We start from the raw sequence: 18,451 nt of genomic DNA, 5'->3' as shown, positions 1-18,451 counted from the left end.
TTCCACCTCACCAGGAGGCGCTGGAGGCTGAGCCGTGGCTTCCTGCTGAGGTGGAGAAGGTACAACCTCAGGAGCCTGTGGATGCTGATCTGGAGTCTCCTGCTGGCTTGTGGCAGGTGTAAATTCTTCTCCAGGATGCTCTGGATACTCAGCTGGGGGCTCCTCTTGTACTGAAGGTTTATTATGTGTACCGGCTTCTGGAGATTGGGCTGGAGCCTCCTGTTGAACTGGCAAAGGTTCAACCTCCTCAGGTGGCTCTGAAGGCAGCGTGGGGGCCTCATGCTGGGTTGTAGAAAATTCTGCCTTAGTAAGGGGCCCTGAGGGCTGAGCTGAAGGCTTGCGCTGATTTGGAGAAGGGCCCACCTCTGGAGTGGCTTCTTTTGTTATGGTAAGCTCCACATATGCAGGTTTGACAGCAACACCGGATAAGTTTGAATGCTGACCCTGAGGGTGACTTGGAGGTGAAACTGTCATTTCATGATGCTCTGGAGGTTGAGCTGGCTGTTCCTGTTGGGTTGGCGAAGGTTCCACCTTCCCTGAACAAGGCCCTGTAGGCAGCTCTCCAACAGAACCCATATCCGGGTATGGAGCCTCAGTCTCAGTCAACTCCTGATGAGGCGGGGCCAACATCTCAACTGGAGACCAGGACGTCAAGTAATTAAAGCCCCCGGCTTCTGCCAGGGGTGTAAGGGCATGGGGCAATTTGGGAGGGGGGTCTGAGGCATATGAAGACCAAGCCTCTGTCAGCCGCGGGGGGTTGGGGGTCACCTGGACAGGGCCCAGAGCCCACTGCGGAGGCTGAACTGCCTGGACTTGAAGCCACAGTTGTAGCCACGTGAGGAAGAGCCGTGGCAACCAAAGGCGCAGCCGGGACATAACGTGCGGCGGCTCCCAGGCACAGTGACCCAGGCCAGTGAGGAGCCGGAGCCACATCCTGTGTCCGAGCTGAACCGCTATGCCAGCGCCGACAAGAGCGCTCAGGTTAGCAACCGCGCGCCCCTCCCCCGCCTAATGTTCCACCCGTTATTTATGACATCTTTAGTTACGCCACCTTTATTAGGTTAGTGCGGAGATCCAATCCGCGCCACCAGAGTGGGCCTTTTGCCCAGAGTCCCCAGGGCCCAAGCCATCCTTCCCCTTGCAAAGGCGACAGTTACCTCCTGCCAGGCCCTCTTCCCAACCCCTCCCTGCCCTCCCTGGCCCCAAACAATGAGGCGGGATTTGGGCTGCAGACCCGAGTGGCCCCAAACTCCAGCAGCCCAGGGGTGGAGGGGGGTTGGGAAGGATGCAGAGCTTCCCGAAGAAACCACAGGACGTAGCATTCTGGGAAATTCAAAAGTGCTAATCCAGTTCTGGCAATCTGAACTCTTCCTCCTCAGAGCTGAAGTCTGAGAGACATTCTTCCTCCCTTTGGCCACACGGCTGACAAGAAAAGTAGCTGACCAGCAAAATGAGCACCAGTTGGGTGGCGGGAGGGGAACACACCTTACAATTATTCGAAAATGCTGCGTATATATGTCCATGCCACTCTCTCACTTTGTCACAGCAGCTCGGTGGTTTGTGACCACCTAGAGGGGTGGGATAGGGAGGGTGTGAGGGAGGGAGACGCAAGAGGGAAGAGATATGGGAACATATGTATATGTATAACTGATTTACTTTGTTATAAAACAGAAACTAACACACCATTGTAAAGCAAATATATTCCAATAAAGATGTTAAAAAAATAAAAAACAATAAAATAAAATGTTGCCATTTCCTCCAAACTCTCAGTATTCACGTCTCATTATTCATTCATCACTCTGTTATTAGGGGTTACCACTGAATCAGTGATGACTCCAGAACTTCTGTAGGAGGGGTTTGGGGCAGGTGAGCAATTCATTCTGGGAAAGAGAGTCTAAAACCAAGTGAATGGCCCTTTACATTAGAATGGGCAAACTTCCCACACCCCACCTTGTCTCAACAGAGCCATTAATCTAGAAAAAACTACAGTGTCACTTTTCAGAGGTCTACCCTGTGTGCACACATGGAGAAGACACTTAGAATGTTAAAGTCAGCATGTTAAGTAATTTTCTTGAACTACTGCAACTAGCACCCTATTTACTTTCTTCACAGGCCTTTTCATAATCTATTTGATTTTAGTCCTTTTTAATTGTCCGGTACACCTTTAACACCTAAACTCCAAGAGAGAAGGAGCTTCGTCTTATTTCCAGTGCCTAGCACATAATGGTTTCTAAATGGAACTGATTCTAAGATTGGCCTCATTTAGGAATGGATCTGTTGTTATAATCAGGTTTCCGAAATCTTTAGTATCAATACGGAATCCTTTCCTCTCACATTTCACAGGAAGCTAGACTTCTTAAAGCCCAAACATGGATACGTCTGAAGTTTCCTTGACTGATTTAAATTGAATTAAAATAATTATTTTGTACAGGAAAAACTTTCAAAATTTTTACATTTTACAGAACATAACCACCTTTTCTTTCTCTACTTTCTTCCCTTCAGAACAAACTTTGCAACATTGGGGTGAGTTAAATCATCAGAAATCTAGCCCCCAATTCAGCTCTCAATGACATGAAACACATTTTTTGCTCCTTTTTAATAAAAATCCTATATGCAGTACATTAATGTTTTCTTTTAGAAATTACGTTGGCAACTTAATCCCTAATTCGAGGCATTCATATAATTGGTTTACAGAAAGGTTCTTTGGCAAAATATTTAACACAAGATATATATGAGATGCTGAGAGCTGGGTAATATACCTTACTTGAAAGGCATGAATAGTTTTTAACACTGTAGCATAATCACACTTAAGGCCATAGTTACTTTGTTCCCAAATCCTTGCAATTCTATTTGAGGGGAGTTCTAAAAGGCCTGTGTCTTCTCCTGTGTCCACAACTGTAGACGTACACTGATGGCCCTCAATCCTGCTCTCCAAACTTCAAATAAGGGGCCAGAGACAAGGCTCGGGACTTGGAAAAGTTCTAGAAATTCCCTGCCTCAAAAGCAGTTTCAGAGTTGCACCTTTTCCTAAGGATGACAGAGCTGAGTAGACATGCCAAAGTCTTCCAAATCCTGCTGGGTGTTTTGAATTATGGCTACACTGGCTGTGTACCCCTTGAGTTTTTATCTCCACATACTTGAATTAAATCCTGTAGTTCTTCTTCGGTTCTAGCATCTGTGGCCTCTTCACAGGGTCTATATGCCACAGCTACTTTACCACTTTCTGAAATAAAGTTAACAAGGATCAATTCACAAGGTTTCTTGTTCTAAAACTTCCTGTATACAATCCTGCGCGTTTGGAGCCTGTGCTCCGCAACAAGAGAGGCCCCAATAGTGGCAGGCCCGCGCACCGCGATGAAGAGTGGCCCCTGCTTGCCACAACTAGAGAAAGTCCTCCCACAGAAATGAAGACCCAACACAGCCCAAAATAAATAAATAAATTTAAAAAAAAAGAAAGAAAGAAATTGCAGCTTAGAGATTTTAAACACCTTCAAATTCCTCTGGCTAGAAAAACCTAAAATTGCAACAACAACAACAAAATCTAAGAGACAAAGTTAGGACTCAAACACAGGTGTGCAAGGCTTATACTCACTACACTATTCTGTACGACAAGCAAGCAATTGAGGAAGAACTGGATCAAACACTTTCTGTATGAACTGAGGCAAGTCCTTCTACGTCTAAACACTGGGGACAATAATATTCGCTGTCGTTTTTCTCATAAATGCCACAAAGAACAAATTTAAGACTGCTGCTGTGAAAGCATCTGGTGAATGAAAGAATAGATAATATTTTAGATTCGGCAGGCGGACACTCAACCACCGCGCCACCAGGGAAGCCCCATCCAATTAACTTTTCAAATAAGTTTATTTGTTCACTGAAACTGAAGTACTTCAAGGACAATCAGAAAGGTCTTACCTAAAACCACAATCAGCAGTTTCTGGAATGCATCTGTCATAGCCTTCTGAATAGCAAGCTTCTGGGTTACCTTCCTTTTCATAAGGAATGATGACCCTAAATCCAACCAAAACAGATGAATTTAAAATGCCTGTCTGAATAACTGATTTCTAGCTTATATGTTTAAAACTAAAAATGCATCTGTGATTCTCAGATCATTATCTTAGTGATTAGGGCAGGCACTACAGTGGGGTGCAGTTGAATGTCTCTGCTGTAGGTATACCCTGGCTTGGCACATTTTTACTGCTCAGATCTATTCTGGAAGTTCCTAAAATACTCGATGGGAAGTGCAAACCAAGAACGTGGCACAAATCTCATATGACACACAGATTTCAAGTGGACAAGCTGAGGCTACACTGCTACAGACCCTGCTCTCCTGTGCGTGAAGGGCTGGATTCATACAGTGAGATAGATTTGGTGGTAGTGCAGATGATCTGGCCTCTCCTCAACCATCACCCACTCAGGTGGATAGTGGAGCCTCCTCCACTCCATTCGCTAACAGCCCTGCCTCTGACTTAAAACCCTAAGCCCAAGTGCCATGGACTCTAGGAAAAAACTCAGTACCAATCGGAATCCCCTTTCTAGGGATTTATATTTACTTTTTCTGCTCAGGCCCTTCTATAGGAGGCAAAGGACTGAACATTTACACAAGAGTTTATTTCAATCTTTAGACAATGGTTTTGTTGGGATAACAACGCCAGAAGACATCTGTATTTGAAGGACTATTTTAGCACATAACAAATTATTAACCAAAAGAAAACCGAAAAACTAATTTTCCCTCCTCCTAAGCTTCTTGGCAGGCAGTCAGTTCTAAAATTCTAAAGTTTAAGGTGCTGTCAAGTATTGCCTAAGATAAAAACCTGTATTGTCAGGCAGAAAAATTCTGCCCAGGGCTTTAGTTGCTTAGAAAAGGTGATGATGTATCTGAATAGTTGAGTTTCAGAAAGAAAGGAAAAAAGAGAAATCCCACTCCCTCACCTCCCCGTACACACACATACTGGAAAACAGACCTTCCTCCAACTTATCCAAAGGTTCCTCAGCCATGCCAACTCCAGGACTCCTGCACTCGTGGGAGGGCAACACCACCTCTACAGCACAGAAGAACTTGAGGCTTTGCTTCTGAAGTGGTGTCACAATATCTTCCTTTTCCCTTTCTTCAAGGTTAGAAAGATCCTGAAGCTGTTAGGATTTTGAATTAAAGGCTAGACTTCAAAATATTCTGTTGTTAGAAATAAAAACTAAACTCCAGCAATCCCAGGTAATACTTTAAGTATGCTATAGCTTCAAAATCAAGTGAGACTTGCAAATGAATGACTAGATATGGTCAACTATTTTTTATTATATACCATACAAATACTGGAGAAAATTATCGACACCACCATCCAAGTCATTGAGAGTATCACTAATTCTAGGTGGCAGGTCAAAGCTCAGATACTTCCATGTGGAAGCCTGTCACATCTCCTCCCCATAGCCCTGTTCTATTCTTCTCTCTAAAGTCTAGGAGTTCAATGTTGAAAGGAGTCTGGTTAGTCAAAGAAAGTCTACAGAGTTTACCTTGATGATCCTTTTTGACCACCCATTGAAACCAAAGTAGTAATTTGCCAATTCTTGGCATCTGGAGCTGTTTAGGGCAAGCGTATTATGTTGAACCGCCTTATGTCTGGTGCCGAGACGAACCTAAAGACATAAAAGACCTGAAAATATCACAACCCTATATAGAGACTTATTTTGGATATACCTGAGATTTATCAATACCAATTTCATAGAGGGGCTGTGAAGATTAAGTAGCACATTTTAAGCAATGAGTTCACAGTGAGCCCTAAATAAATGTTATTTATTATTTTTAAGTCAGTACTTTTCTGCATCATTTCCAGGGCCCCTGATTAACCGGAAGGTTCCCTGACCTCTGGTGGTGAAAGTGATGATGAAACCAACCAAGGAAACCCAGCAGAAGCCTATTATGGGGCTGGAGGTAAGCAAAGGAAGTGAACTGTTTTAGTCGTCTCATCCTGTAGCTCCTGCTTGAGAATATGAGCTGAAGAGGAGATAAGATGGACCTGCCACTGAATTAGGACCTTAATCTGTAGCACCCCCTCCCCAAGTTACTAACCCCTGTTAGAAGAGGGAATACGTATACCTCTCTAAATGTAAATAAAGCAACCAAAAGAATTAGAGGTTCATCTGCATTAACAAGCTTCTTTGAGAGTGCAAATATTTCCAGTTTTAACTCTATAAATAGCTTACATATTACTGTGGAGTTTTTCCATCACTAGTTCTTTCTTAAATGTCTATTTCCATTTTGAACAGCGTGTAGTATATAAATACAGTCATAAAAATTCAAATACAAAGAAAGTCAAAGCATTGTTAATTCTTTGATTTGTTTGTGCATCTTCCCCGTCACTAGTTTATGAGCTCCTTAAGCGCTTGAAGGAACTGTATATTATTCTTTCCTTGTTACCAGAAACAAGCATAGCTCTTGGCATATAATAGGGGAGTGATGGTCTGTTGACTGAGTGAATGAATGAGTACATAAGAAAATGAAATTATTTTCTCCAACTGAAGCTGCCTGCTGGGAAGGAGAAATGAAGACTAATTTTTAAATGTTGAGTGTCGCATGGGAGGCTAGGCCCTGTACGATATGGCATGTTAATATGGAATAAGGTTTCTACAATGCATGAAAGAATATTTTAACCATTTTCTGAAATGTGAAGGGAGTTCTGAATAGGCAGTTTGAGAGTGGTGATGAAGCCTCCTTTATGTTGCATCTGACAAAAGTTCCTCAAGCTCCGGACGTCCCTGGTGGCACAGTGGTTAAGAGTCCGCCTGCCAATGCAGGGGACACGGGTTCGATCCCTCGTCCGGGAAGATCCCACATGCCGCAGAGCAACTAAGCCCGTAAGCCACAACTACTAAAGCCTGTGTGCCTAGAACCCGTGCTCCGCAACGAGAGAAGCCATCGCGATGAGAAGCCCACACACCACAAGGAAGAGGAATCCCCGCTCGCCGCAACTAGAGAAACCCAGCGCGCAGCAACAAGACCAACGCAGCCAAAAATAAATAAATTAATTAATTAATGAAAAACGTCTGTCAACCTCACACATTTGAAATCCACATAAAAGTAAATATAAGGAAGACTCATGTGAAGATTTCTTAAATTAAGGGGCAGCATAAAATGACATGAGGTTTAACATTAGTTAAGTTTGGGTGTGGCCTCTAGTTTCCACCTTTACTGTCATGAACCTTAAGTAAGTCACTTAACTATCCTGAGTTCGAGTTTCTTCATCTAAAAAAAAGAAAGAAAGATCTGGGGAACTGGGGGATCAGTGGAGCAATGAATCTGAGAGCATTCTGTACACCACAGTGCTCTACAAACGCTGGCCTTTCCACCACCCCCCACCGCCCCCGCTGGGATCTTAGTTCCCCGACCAGGGATTGAACCCGGGCCCTCAGCAGTGAAAGTGCAGAGTCCTAACACTGGACCGCCAGGGAATTCCCGATGGCCTATCAGTTTTAAATTCAGCACTTCATCCCAGTAGAGCGAGGAATTCCACATTTGGACCCACCTTCACTGGAGATGTCTGAAAAAGCTGCTTCTGGTCGCATGCCTTTTGGGCTCTGTGGGCATCCCTTGCTGAATAAAACTTGATGATGCCATAGAACCCAGGACCGGCCACTGCTGCGTTTGGGAAGACTCGGACCGAATACAGAAGGCCAAACTGGGAGAAGACTGTGAACAGAGAAAGCTGTAGGGTGGTCGCATGCTAAGTAAGTGCAGGAAATTTCACGCCCAGGAAAACAAACCGCCCATTCCCTTATATTCCCCCAGCCCTTCGCCACAGGAAACTGTGGTGAGCCCGCAACTCCAAACACTTCTCATTTTATGAACAAGTTTCCCTCTGAAATCCTAAGCTTCGAGAAGCATTAGGAGGCAATGCCGTCTGTTGGCAACTATCTCTCAAAAATCTCTGGGGGCGAGCTGACTGCTCAGGTCGGCTCTAGAACTAAGATTCCTCTCAGCGGAGACCACAGGCAGATGAGGTGCTGAAGCAGTACCCCGGGCCGCCCAGTTACTGGGGCGCGGGGCGGCTTCCTCCACCCCTCCCTCCGCCCCGGCTCGGCTCACTTGCAAGGCCTCGGCCGTGGGTCCAGAGCTCAGCTCCCACACCAGCAAGGTTTTGTCACCCGCGACGGGAACCGCAAAAGGTACCAACTCCGCCATTCTACCGTTACCGCGCGTGCGCGGTTCTAGGCGCAAGCGGACTGCGCCTGCGCACGCGCGCCCGCGCGTTTTTAAAAAGGGAGCCTGAGGGGCGGAGCCAGCTCGGCGGGAGTGGGACGGGGGCGGTGCTCGGACCTCTCCCTCGCCCCTCCCACTCCGGGCTTGCCTCTGCCTCTAGTTCCCCTTCCGCAACCCGCGCGCCCAGAAGTTTTGGAGTTTAGCGTTTCTATTCAAGTGTATTTTTAACGTAGAGTCCAAAGTGTGAGTTTACAGGATCGAATGGTGCGGACATCTTTATAGCAGCTGGCTTCATCTTCAAACTCCCAGAGAAGACTAGAGTACTAAGTAGTTAGTGCTAACTATCCACTGAACTTTTAAAATTTAGATTTCCCGACTCTGTGTGAGAAATGTCCACCAAAGATGCAATCCCTCGACTTGAGTGTTTGCATGAGTCTTAAATATGCAAATCAAGGTATAACATTAAAGCCATCAACAGTCTAGTACGAAATTCTTAAAAAGCTGGTTTCCAGTCCATTTTCCTAAAGTACTGCCAAATAACCAGCACATTTCTCCATCCCCACCACGACTTTCTCCACCTCAATATATCAGACCCTTATCCCCACCCAATACCTACTTCTGACCTCTTTTACTTCAAGAATTGTTGACTTTGGAGGAATTACTTGGATCTTGATACTGTTTCAAACCAATAACTATAGATTTATTATCTATATCATTATCCATTGCATTCATTGTATGTATCCATATATTCATTGTATCCATTACCTGTGTATGGAGAAGATCCATAATCTTCTGCAGATAGATTATGAACACCTCATGAACAATATTTACAGATTTATCATCCTTTTTCTGGTACCTAGCACACTCATACTCTATTAGGTACTCAAATATACTTGGGATTAATCATGACTAAATTAACACATTCTTTGCACAAGGAATGCTTTAATAATTCCAAAAATATAGAAAATTCTTCATCGTGGTCTTCTTGGTTTGCAAATGACAGTCAGGAACCAGGGGCCTGGGCCTGGATAGGAACAAGGAGGAAGCCCTAGAAAACTATTGATTCCTGGGGCTCTGGTCAGTTTTATTTGTAAATGGGAAAGGAAGAAAATAACATGAGGTGGAGGCAAGAGGAAGAAGAAATGAAGAATTCCCAAGTGAGGAGAGGAGCTCTGGAATGACTCCACCACAGGCCTGCTCCCTGTCTCATGCCAGGTGGCATCCTGTCATCCAGTAGGAGAGTGGCCGGCCTGCACAGTGCAACCTCCATTTTATCCTGTGGAGAGAAAGAAGATTGGTTCTTTTTAAAAATTTAATCAATCAATTTTTTAATTTAATCAATTTTATTTATTTCTGGTTGTGTTGGGTCTTCGTTGCTGCACATGGGCTTTCTCTAGTTGCAGCGAGCGGGGACTACTCTTTGTTGCGGTGCGCGGGCTTCTTATTGTGATGGCTTCTCTTGTTGCGGAGCACAGGCTCCAGGCGCGTGTGCTCAGTAGTTGTGGCACATGGACTTTGTTGCTCCACGGCATGTGGAATCTTCCCAGACCAGGGTTCGAACCCACGTCCCCTCCATTAGCAGGCGGATTCTTAACCAATGAGCCACCAGGGAAGCCCAGCAACACTTTTTATAGAAAATGTTGCTGCCAATTATGTAGAGAGGCCCCATGGCAGCCGTGTTTATGTTGCTTAATTTCTTCCATGCCTGTAGCTGAATGAATGGAGCTGGGACACAGGGTCCAAGCTGAACCCATCAGATCCTCCCTGCCAGGCACTTGGACTGGGACTGAGCCTAGCTAGTCTCTATGGTTGCTTAGGACATTAGCCCATAGATTCAGGGCAGACATAGTCTGTCTGGTAGACTGTAGAGCAGAGAAAGCTGGTCTGCAGAGGGAGTAGTGAAGCCAATGCACAAAGAGAAGCAGAAACCTGCAAAGGGAAGTTTCTAGCCCTGCTTCCACCCTCTTCCTGAGGCCCAGCTGCACCCCTCGTGTGGGCTCAGCAAGACACCTTGTCCTCTCAGAATAAATCTCCCCCAGCTAGCACAAGTTGTTCTGTTCCAGCAACCAAAAGGGTTTTGTTTAATACGGTGTCAGAGGAAGAGCCAGATCCCAGGTCTTCTAAGTCGGAGTTCCAAGCCCTGCCACATCCCACATTTTTCTAGGCATAGAAAAGGTCAGGTCCTGGCCTACTGTCCCTTTTTCTGTCACTACATCTTGATTAAGGCTCCGCCCACTAACTTCGTCCCACCATGGCCTCCTCACCAGTTCTTCATCCCCCTTGTTCCGGACACAATCTTTTTCACACAGTTGATGATTGAAAGAAGATTTGGGCTCAGCAGTTCTGAAAGGGAGAAAGAGAATACCCGTCAGAGCACAGGGAACAGTCCCGAAGACCGGCTCTCCCTGCAAGGCATGTGCCACCCAGTGGCTGAGCACTTCCGGACGAGACAAGTCTTCCCCCTCAGAGGCCCATTTGGACATCCATACAATGGCTGCTGGAGGTTGGGGATGGTTGGGGGGTGGGGGCAGGAGGGGCAGGAGGGCTGAGATTTGAGCCTGTTTACTGCCATACTTCCTAATGGATGGTAGTTCACCCCAAGTGTGGAGGATTCTAGGAAAAGGAAATGCCAAAAGAGGCAGCACAGAGACGAAGGAAAAGTCGTGCCTAAGGAGGGAGGCTCTTCAGGTGAAGAGCCCAGGGCCATTAATCAGAGTACAAAGGAGGAGATGGGGGACAGAATCACAGACCTGTGGAGCCTCCTGGATTAGCCCTGAGGTGGGAGTTTGCACTTGGCCTTCGGTCAGACCATTAGCCAAAGGCAGCTCTACTTGGTGGTGAGAGCTGAGCCTTCAGGGCCACCAGTTTGGCATTCAGCACTGGTTCTATGAGCCTCAGTTTGCTCACCAATAAAGTGGGGATCATACTAGTTTCTACTGCATGGCAAGTTGGATAAAATGAGCTATGTATGTAAAGTACTGAGTATATAATACGCTCTCAGTAAATGCTGGCTGTTGCACTGCTCTGCTGCTACTGCCTGTGCAGAGCTTCTCTGGACCCTGCTAGCACACTGCAGAACCGCCTATGGGCATTTAGGGGCACGAGTCAACCCTCTGCTCAGTAACGGGATTCCCTGATTCCTTGAACCAATCCTCTGGGGTTGTTTCCAGGCTGTGTGTGGGAAGGGAAGTCCCGTGAGCAGAGCCTGGTCATCTCTCTCACCTCTCCCACCCTGGGGCCCTGGCCAGACCTTGACAGTCCACTTGGCAAATGTTTTCCGTGTGACTCTTGTAATCATTGCACCAGTAGTGGCTGTTGATCTGGAAGATGCCATAGTCAAAGCTGCCATCTGTATTTTCATTTACCTTTGTTATGTTGAAGTGACTTTCCACGAAAGCCAGGCACAGCCCTTAGAACAAGGAGAAGAGGGTTTTTAGACGGGGGCCAAGCTGAGGGACAAGGAAGACGGAGGAGAAAGGGAGACGAGGAATCACAAGAAAGGAACAGGATTCCCTGGTGGTGCAGTGGTTAAGACACCTAAGCCCGTGCGCCACAACTACAGAGCCTGCACTCTAGAGCCAGCGAGCCACAAGTACTGAAGCCCACGCACTCTAGAGCCCGTGCTCCACAACAAGAGAAGCCACCGCAATGAGAAGCCTGCACAACTCAACGAAGAGTAACCCCCGCTCGCCACAACTAGAGGAAGCCTGCGCACAGCAACAAAGACCCAACGCAGCCAATAATTAATTAATTTAAAAAAAAAAAAAAAAAGAAGAAAGGAACAAAGCCTAAGAGGCTAGATGGGGCTAGTGGGCCAGAAACACCCATTAGCTTCTCCTCTCATTCTTCAGTCCATCCACCCATCAGTACAACCACTCATCCGTCCATCTGTCCATGCATGATTTCTGCACTTAATGATCACCTACTGTGTGCCAGAAACTGTGCAAAACCCAGTGAGGGACATTTAGCTGGCTCAAATGCAGATGCTGCCTTCAAGGTGCCTATAGAATAAGAATGAAGATATGTACCTAAAAAACCCACAAAGCAAGATGAAAGGAGAGAGTGTTATAAGGCAGACGTGCCTTACATTTCTGGGCAAGAGGGAGCTATCTCTACCATGGAGCAGGATGAAAGCTTTGCACTGGCTGTTCCCGCTGCCTGGAATGCTCTTCCGCCAGATGTTTGGGGTACTAGGTCCTTTATTCCATTCAGCACTGCTCAATGTCACCTCCTCAGAGAGGCCTTCCTTGACTTCCCCCTCTAGAACAGTGTCACCCATCACTTCCCACTGCTTTATTCTTCTGCATAGCATTTATCACCACCAGGAAGCACTTCATATATTTGTGTGTTTCTTTCTTGCTGTCTCTTCCCCTAGAATGTGAACACTATGAGAGAAGGAGCTGTGTTGACATCTGTATCCCCAGCGCCTAAAATAGTTCCTGGGACATAATAAGTGCTCAGTTAAGAATCGTGGAACAAATATCGAATGTTGGGAAAGGCTTCTTGGACAGGGCTGCTTTTTGAACTTGACTTTGAAAAACAAATGAGAGAAAAAGAAAAATGGCCACGGAGGGCATGACCAGGAGAGGAGGAGAAAGGGGGTGTGAGGAAATGGCACTCACAGTCACTCAGGGAGTAGCCCTCAAAGCCAACCAAGTCCTCCTGGTGCAGCACCTTGGCCAAGTCACATCGGTTGATGAGGCTGGCTTGATTCACAGCAACGAGACAGCTGACCAAGGAGATGAGTAGCAGGGTCGTCATCCTCAGAGGGGAGGAGACGCAGTGGAGGGTGAGCAGAGGAAGGCCTGCGGGTCCTAGGGTCTCCCAGGAGAGAGAGTCTTCTGGGGAATCTGGAGAGAGCAACCACATGTCCTCGCTTACTCACTGCCCCCCTCCTGGCTGTTTCTCTTTCCTCTCATGTATTATTTTATAAATACATTTTTTGGGGGGGTCTCCTGTTGTTTTGTTTTTTGTTTTTCCTAGTCTAAAATTAACGATGCTGGGGCATGTCAAATAGAAATGAGAGCCAGCTCAAAGGGGTACCCACTGGCCAAATCTGGAACAGCATTTTTTGGGTAACAGCTTTACTGAGATATGATTCACAATATATAATTCACATACCATACACTTAATTCATTTAAAGTATACAATTCAATCATTTTTCACAGAACTGTGCAACCAATCCCACAGTCAACTTTAGAATATTTTCATCAACCCGAAAAGAAACCCCATATCCGTTAGCACTCACTGTCTGTTCCACTTCCCTCCAGCCTCTGGCAACCAATAATCTACTTTCTATCTCTATAGATTTGCATATTCTGAACATTTCATATAAATGAAGTCATACAATATCTGGTCTTTTGTGTTTGACTTCTTTCACTTAACAATGTTTTCAAGGTTTCATCCATGTTGTAGCATGTACCAATATTTCATGCCCTTTCACGGCTGAATAGTATGCCATTGTATGCATATATCACAATATGGTTATGCATTCATCGGTTTGTGGACATTTAAGTTTTTTCTATTTTTTGCCTATTATGAATAATGCTGCTATGAACATTCGTGTACAAGTTTTTGTGTGGACAAATGTTTCCATTCCTTTGGATACATACCAAAGAGTGGACTTGCTGGGTCACATGGTGACCTAAAGTTTAAACTTTTGAGGAATTGCCGGACTTCCAAAGCGGCTGTACCGTTTTACATTCCCATCAGCAATGTATGGAGGTTCCAATTTCTCCACATCCTCACCAACAGAGTTATTAACTGTCTTTTTGATCAAAGCTATCCTAATGGGTGTGAAGTGGCATCACATTGTGATTTTGATTTACATTTGCCTCATGGCTAATAATGTTGATCATCTTTTCACACGCTCATTGGCTATTTGTGTAACTTTGGTAAAATGTCTTTTCAGAACCTCTGCCCACTTTTTCAGTTGGGTTGTTTGTCTTTTCATTATTGAGTTGTAAGTGCTCTTTACATATTCTGGGTATTAGAACCTTATCAGTTACTTGCTTTGCAAATCCTCACATTCTGTGGGTTGCCTTTCACTTTCTTTTCTTTTTTAATAAATTTATTTATTTATTTATTTTTGGCTGCGTTGGGTGTTTGTTGCTGTGCGTGGGCTTTCTCTAGTTGTGGCGAGTGGGGGCTACTGTTGGTTGCAGTGCGTGGGCTTCTCTTGTTGCGGACAAGGTTGAGGTGGCTTCTCTTGTTGCAGAGCACGGACTCCAGGCACGTGTGCTTCAGTAGTTGTGGCATGTGGGCTCAGTAGTTGTGGCTCACAGGCTCTAGAGCACAGGCTCAGTAGTTGTGGCATACAGGCTTCGTTTCTCCGTGGCATGTGGGATCTTCCCGGACCAGGGCTCAAGCCTGTGTCCCCTGCATTGGCAGGCAGATTCTTAACCACTGCACCACTAGGGAAGTCCCGCCTTTCACTTTCTTGATGGTGTTGTTTGAAACACTAAAGTTTTAAATTTTGATGAAGACTGATTTATGTATTTTTTCTTTTGTTGCATATGCTTTTGGTATCATATATGTGAAACCAATGCATAATGGTTTCCAAGGTAATCTGGAACAATTTGACCATCAAAATAAATGATGATAGTGACAGATTATCACCCACTGAATGAGATAGGAATCCATGAGTTCATAACAGTAATAGATAAATAGATACATAATGGGGATTAAAGGGGAACTCTTCTTGACGAGAAAATGCTGACTGATAAATGTGGAGGGAGTCATGAAGTTCGAAAATCACCATCTTGAAACCATCATAAACTGGTTTGAGCAAGAAATAATCATCAATAGATGCTGAATATGAGGGGGGGGGAAGCTTGGTGAAGAACTGAGTATGTTCATGGTCTTAAAGTATCTCCCCTTGATTGCATGAGAAAAACAGTAACAATACAGTGGAGAAACCAGACAGTATTTTGACCTGGTAATCAAAATTAACACCACCAGTGAGGGACAGAGAGAAATTATGTGCCTCCAGATGTGATACCCTGAGAAGGACACACATCACTTATGCAGCATTCTGGCCAGAGATGCATAACCTGTAGCTAATCTTGAGGAAACATCAGACAAAGCCAAATGGAGGGGAAATCTATAAGATAACTGGCCTGGGTTCTTCAAAATGACCAATGCCATGAAAACAAAGAATGAGGCTATTTCTATCACTAGGGGTGTGTGTGTGTGCGTGTGCGTGTGTGTGTGTGTGTGTATCTTTCCCATTAAAGTAGGTTTATGTCCCTGAGGATTCCTCCATCCACTAGCTTCATGAGTCAGGCAGCTTCTTGGACAACATGGCTACCCTGATGCCTGTCTCCTCACGGATGTTTTATTCTGTCTCCTAAGACTCACTCCATTGCAGCCTGAGCTTGCGACCATTCTTTTGCCTCTCTCTTCCACCCTACAGTTGCCAGATTTAGCAAATAAAATTACAGGATGCCCTGTTACATTAGAAGTTCAGACAAACAACAAATAAGTTTTTAGTGTAAGTGTGTCTCATGCAACCTTACTCTACCCTGACTCAGTAGGGTCCTACAGAGACAGGTATCACTGAACCTCGGAAAGCAGGGAGCTCCACCTCTGCCCATGAAAGCCCTCTTGGGGTTCCCTGGGGAAAAAGTGGTTCGGACAGGTGTACCTCCAACTTCCCCTCCCGAGCTTACCACTCTCCTATCCCTCTCTGACCCCAGGTCCCAGCCGGCCTAGGGCTTCCTGGGAGAATCTGTAGAACAAAGCCTTTTGGGTAGGAGCCTCCTCTTCCTCATGGACTACCCTCTGGCCCCGCCTAGCTCACCGCTCTCCATGTTCTAAAGAAGACGGGAGTGCTCAGCCATCCCCACCTTCTGGAACCCCAGTTCTGTGATGTCATCACTCTCCTGGAAATACTCTGGTCTTACATGCAAATTGGCTCAGTCTTGAGGCCAAACTTCAGGCAGAAATGGTAGATGGGCCTGGAGGGATTGGTGACAACTGTGGGATAGGGTAGAGGGGGCTGGTTGTACTGTCTGGGCACCTCCCTTCCCTTCTGGGAACAGTACCACCTTTAAGGGAACTCCTTCCCCCATGGTGCTTTAGGGCCACAGTCACAGGGCCCTGCACTCCAGGTGACAGGGTGTGCCCGTGCCCCAACCAGCGTATCTTGAACTGCAATTAAGCAGAGCAGCTCAGCTTCTCCCAGGTAGACTTTGGGTGTGGGGCCAGAGGCGGACAGTTTGGAATCACATGGATATGGCCCATCCGAGAGAATAAGCCTCCTTGAACAGGGATCAGAGTCCAGACAGGATTCCAGCCCCAGGGTCCACCCTTTCTGCAACCTAAACACCCTTTTGCCCTTACTACTACCCTATGATTCAATAAATGTCCTTTCTTGTGTAAACATGTTTGAGTTGAGTTTCTGTCACTTACAACCAAAAGAGACCTGTCAGGAGAGAAAGCATGGGGTTAACCATCCACGGAATGGTAACCTGACAACCTGTCACCTCCCCATGAAGGCCACACGTCTTAGTATCATTTGTCAACAAAGTCTGGGAGACATTTCCACCAACTATAGCAAAAAGGAAGCAAGAGAAAATTCTGTTATTGATGTTCACTCCACCCTCTGAAACAGGGTGATAAGGTCTGACAGAAAGGAAGTAGGAAGAGCTTTCTAAATGGGCAGTGATGCCCCATACCCTCTGGCTTTGGACTTCCCTCCCCAGTGGGACAGCAGCGCATTGCATCTTGGGATGTGAAGGCAGCCGGAGCTCTGGTGGAGGTTGAACTCTGGGAGGAGGGTATTCTCTGGGTACCACTTTATGAAGTATCGTTTGGGGCCAAAAATATGCAGGTGCCTCAGATGACCCAAACTACCATGTCTGTGTAGAATCAGAGACCTGGGTAGGAGGAGAGGCTTCCATAGCCCAGGACCACATGCTGGAAATTGGGCCAGGGGAGGGTCTCCCTGCAGCTTAAAGTCTTAGAGGGGATGATGGCAGCACTCAAAGGGGGACCAGAGGGACCCTCCACCCCCACCCCCCAACTGTGACAGACATGAGCCCTGAATGGATTCCTACCCATTCAAGGACCTGGCACCCAAGTGGGACCCAACCTGGGACCCAACTTGGGACCCAAGGATAAATTCGGAATGTTGCAACCTGGGAAAAGAAGACATGGAAGCCACAGATCATTGGTCTAAATAAATATTTACAAGTTATAAATCAAACTAACAAGCTGTTAACTAAAATATTTTCTATCCTCATATTCTGACAAATATTCCTTTAAAAGGATAAAATTTTTAAATGTGTATGAAGCTATGCTTTATATATGACTGAAAGTTAGCAAAATGTCAAAGATGAATGAATTTAATCTTTATTCCACATGTCTAGATGCTCTGTTACTGGGCTGACAATGTTGGGATGAATAACAGACAGATACATAATTCATAAAGGATTATAACTATTCCATGAAATTTATTTTTCTTATCTCCCTTTCAATACAATCACTAATTATATTACTATTATCAAGATTTTTCAATATATTTAAGAATTTAAAACATAATTATATTCAAAGTACAAAATTTTAAATATATTTTCATCAAAAATATAAATTTATGTGAAAAATGTATTAATTTTCTGTTTTCCAAAAATGAGCTTTTTTAAAATATTGAAAGGTATCTAATAATTCAAAAGGCAAAATACAAATTAACATGAATATTAAATTTTTATATCAAATTATTTCTATAAATCCAAACACTTTCTTTTACTCTTTTTTTTTTTTTTTTTTTGCTGTACGCGGGCCTCTCACTGTTGTGGCCTCTCCCGTTGCGGAGCACAGGCTCCGGACGCACAGGCTTAGTGGCCATGGCTCACGGGTCCAGCCGCTCCGTGGCATGTGGGATCTTCCTGGACCGGGGCACGAACCCGTGTCCCCTGCTTCGGCAGGCGGACTCCCAACCACTGCACCACCAGGGAAGCCCTTCTTTTACTCTTTGAAAGCTTAATTAAATTTTATCAAGTAACTTTTAATTTTAAAATTTAACTTAAATTTTATTTAAATCATAAATTAATTTTAAAACCTTGTTTAATTTAAAACTTTTAAAATGAAAATGTTACAATTCATAAGTCTAGCATTCAATGTCCATCTTGTTGCTAATGTAAAGAATTAGTATCATGTTATGTCTGAAGTCTAAACATATAAAAATTTAAGAGTAATATGTAATGTGATTTATGCAATACTACAAAAATTTCCTCAGCTTTTTACAACTGAGGCAAATAC

At 45.0% G+C, this 18,451-nt stretch overlaps 3 protein-coding genes across 4 annotated transcripts in view; all 3 read right to left on the bottom strand.

The window, feature by feature from the left end:
• LOC112410286 (leucine-rich repeat-containing protein 37A2) overlaps positions 1-1,147 on the bottom strand; it is a 7,579-nt gene extending 6,432 nt beyond the window's left edge. The window contains 1 exon segment of the mRNA XM_024760772.1: positions 12-1,147. Coding sequence (XP_024616540.1) covers positions 12-933 — 922 coding nt within the window. The 5' untranslated portion in view covers positions 934-1,147.
• Positions 1,148-1,250: 103 nt separating this feature from the next.
• On the bottom strand, positions 1,251-8,207 carry RDM1 (RAD52 motif containing 1). 2 transcript variants are annotated; one of them, XM_024760535.1, is made up of 8 exons: positions 8,078-8,207; positions 7,518-7,697; positions 5,509-5,631; positions 4,965-5,133; positions 3,916-4,011; positions 3,134-3,223; positions 1,937-1,950; positions 1,251-1,422 (listed from the first exon to the last, which is right to left on the bottom strand). In XM_024760535.1, exons 1-8 carry the CDS (start codon positions 8,171-8,173, stop codon positions 1,342-1,344), a joined length of 849 nt encoding a protein of 282 aa, XP_024616303.1. In that variant the 5' UTR covers positions 8,174-8,207; the 3' UTR covers positions 1,251-1,341. The 2 variants fall into 2 exon arrangements, with proteins under 2 accessions (XP_024616303.1, XP_024616302.1); XM_024760534.1 differs by lacking the exons at positions 1,251-1,422; positions 1,937-1,950 and adding an exon at positions 1,669-1,894 and having other exon boundaries at positions 3,138-3,223.
• Positions 8,208-9,116: 909 nt separating this feature from the next.
• On the bottom strand, positions 9,117-15,939 carry LYZL6 (lysozyme like 6). Its single transcript, XM_024761174.1, has 5 exons — positions 15,862-15,939; positions 12,814-13,041; positions 11,442-11,600; positions 10,456-10,534; positions 9,117-9,467 (listed from the first exon to the last, which is right to left on the bottom strand). Exons 2-5 carry the CDS (start codon positions 12,950-12,952, stop codon positions 9,398-9,400), a joined length of 447 nt encoding a protein of 148 aa, XP_024616942.1. The 5' UTR covers positions 12,953-13,041; positions 15,862-15,939; the 3' UTR covers positions 9,117-9,397.
• Between the last annotated feature and the right edge of the window lie 2,512 nt (positions 15,940-18,451).

Source organism: Neophocaena asiaeorientalis, unplaced genomic scaffold, assembly GCF_003031525.2.
Source record: "Neophocaena asiaeorientalis asiaeorientalis breed wild unplaced genomic scaffold, Neophocaena_asiaeorientalis_V1.1 scaffold30, whole genome shotgun sequence".
Taxonomy (NCBI): Eukaryota; Metazoa; Chordata; class Mammalia; order Artiodactyla; family Phocoenidae; genus Neophocaena; species Neophocaena asiaeorientalis.
This window is presented reverse-complemented; position numbering and strand designations above follow the sequence as displayed.

What these genes read in the sequence shown, in the direction of transcription:
- RDM1 (XM_024760534.1), bottom strand. Translation starts at nt 8,173, where the DNA reads ATGGCGGAGTTGGTACCTTTTGCGGTTCCCGTCGCGGGTGACAAAACC. An exon ending in CCACGGCCGAGGCCTTGCAA is followed by an intron (nt 7,698 to 8,077) that starts GTGAGCCGAGCC and finishes ACCACCCTACAG; the next exon opens with CTTTCTCTGTTCACAGTCTT. An exon ending in TTCAGACATCTCCAGTGAAG is followed by an intron (nt 5,632 to 7,517) that starts GTGGGTCCAAAT and finishes TTATGTCTTTAG; the next exon opens with GTTCGTCTCGGCACCAGACA.
- LYZL6 (XM_024761174.1), bottom strand. Translation starts at nt 12,952, where the DNA reads ATGACGACCCTGCTACTCATCTCCTTGGTCAGCTGTCTCGTTGCTGTG. An exon ending in TTGCCAAGTGGACTGTCAAG is followed by an intron (nt 10,535 to 11,441) that starts GTCTGGCCAGGG and finishes TCTCCCTTTCAG; the next exon opens with AACTGCTGAGCCCAAATCTT. An exon ending in ACAAGGGGGATGAAGAACTG is followed by an intron (nt 9,468 to 10,455) that starts GTGAGGAGGCCA and finishes TTCTCTCCACAG; the next exon opens with GATAAAATGGAGGTTGCACT.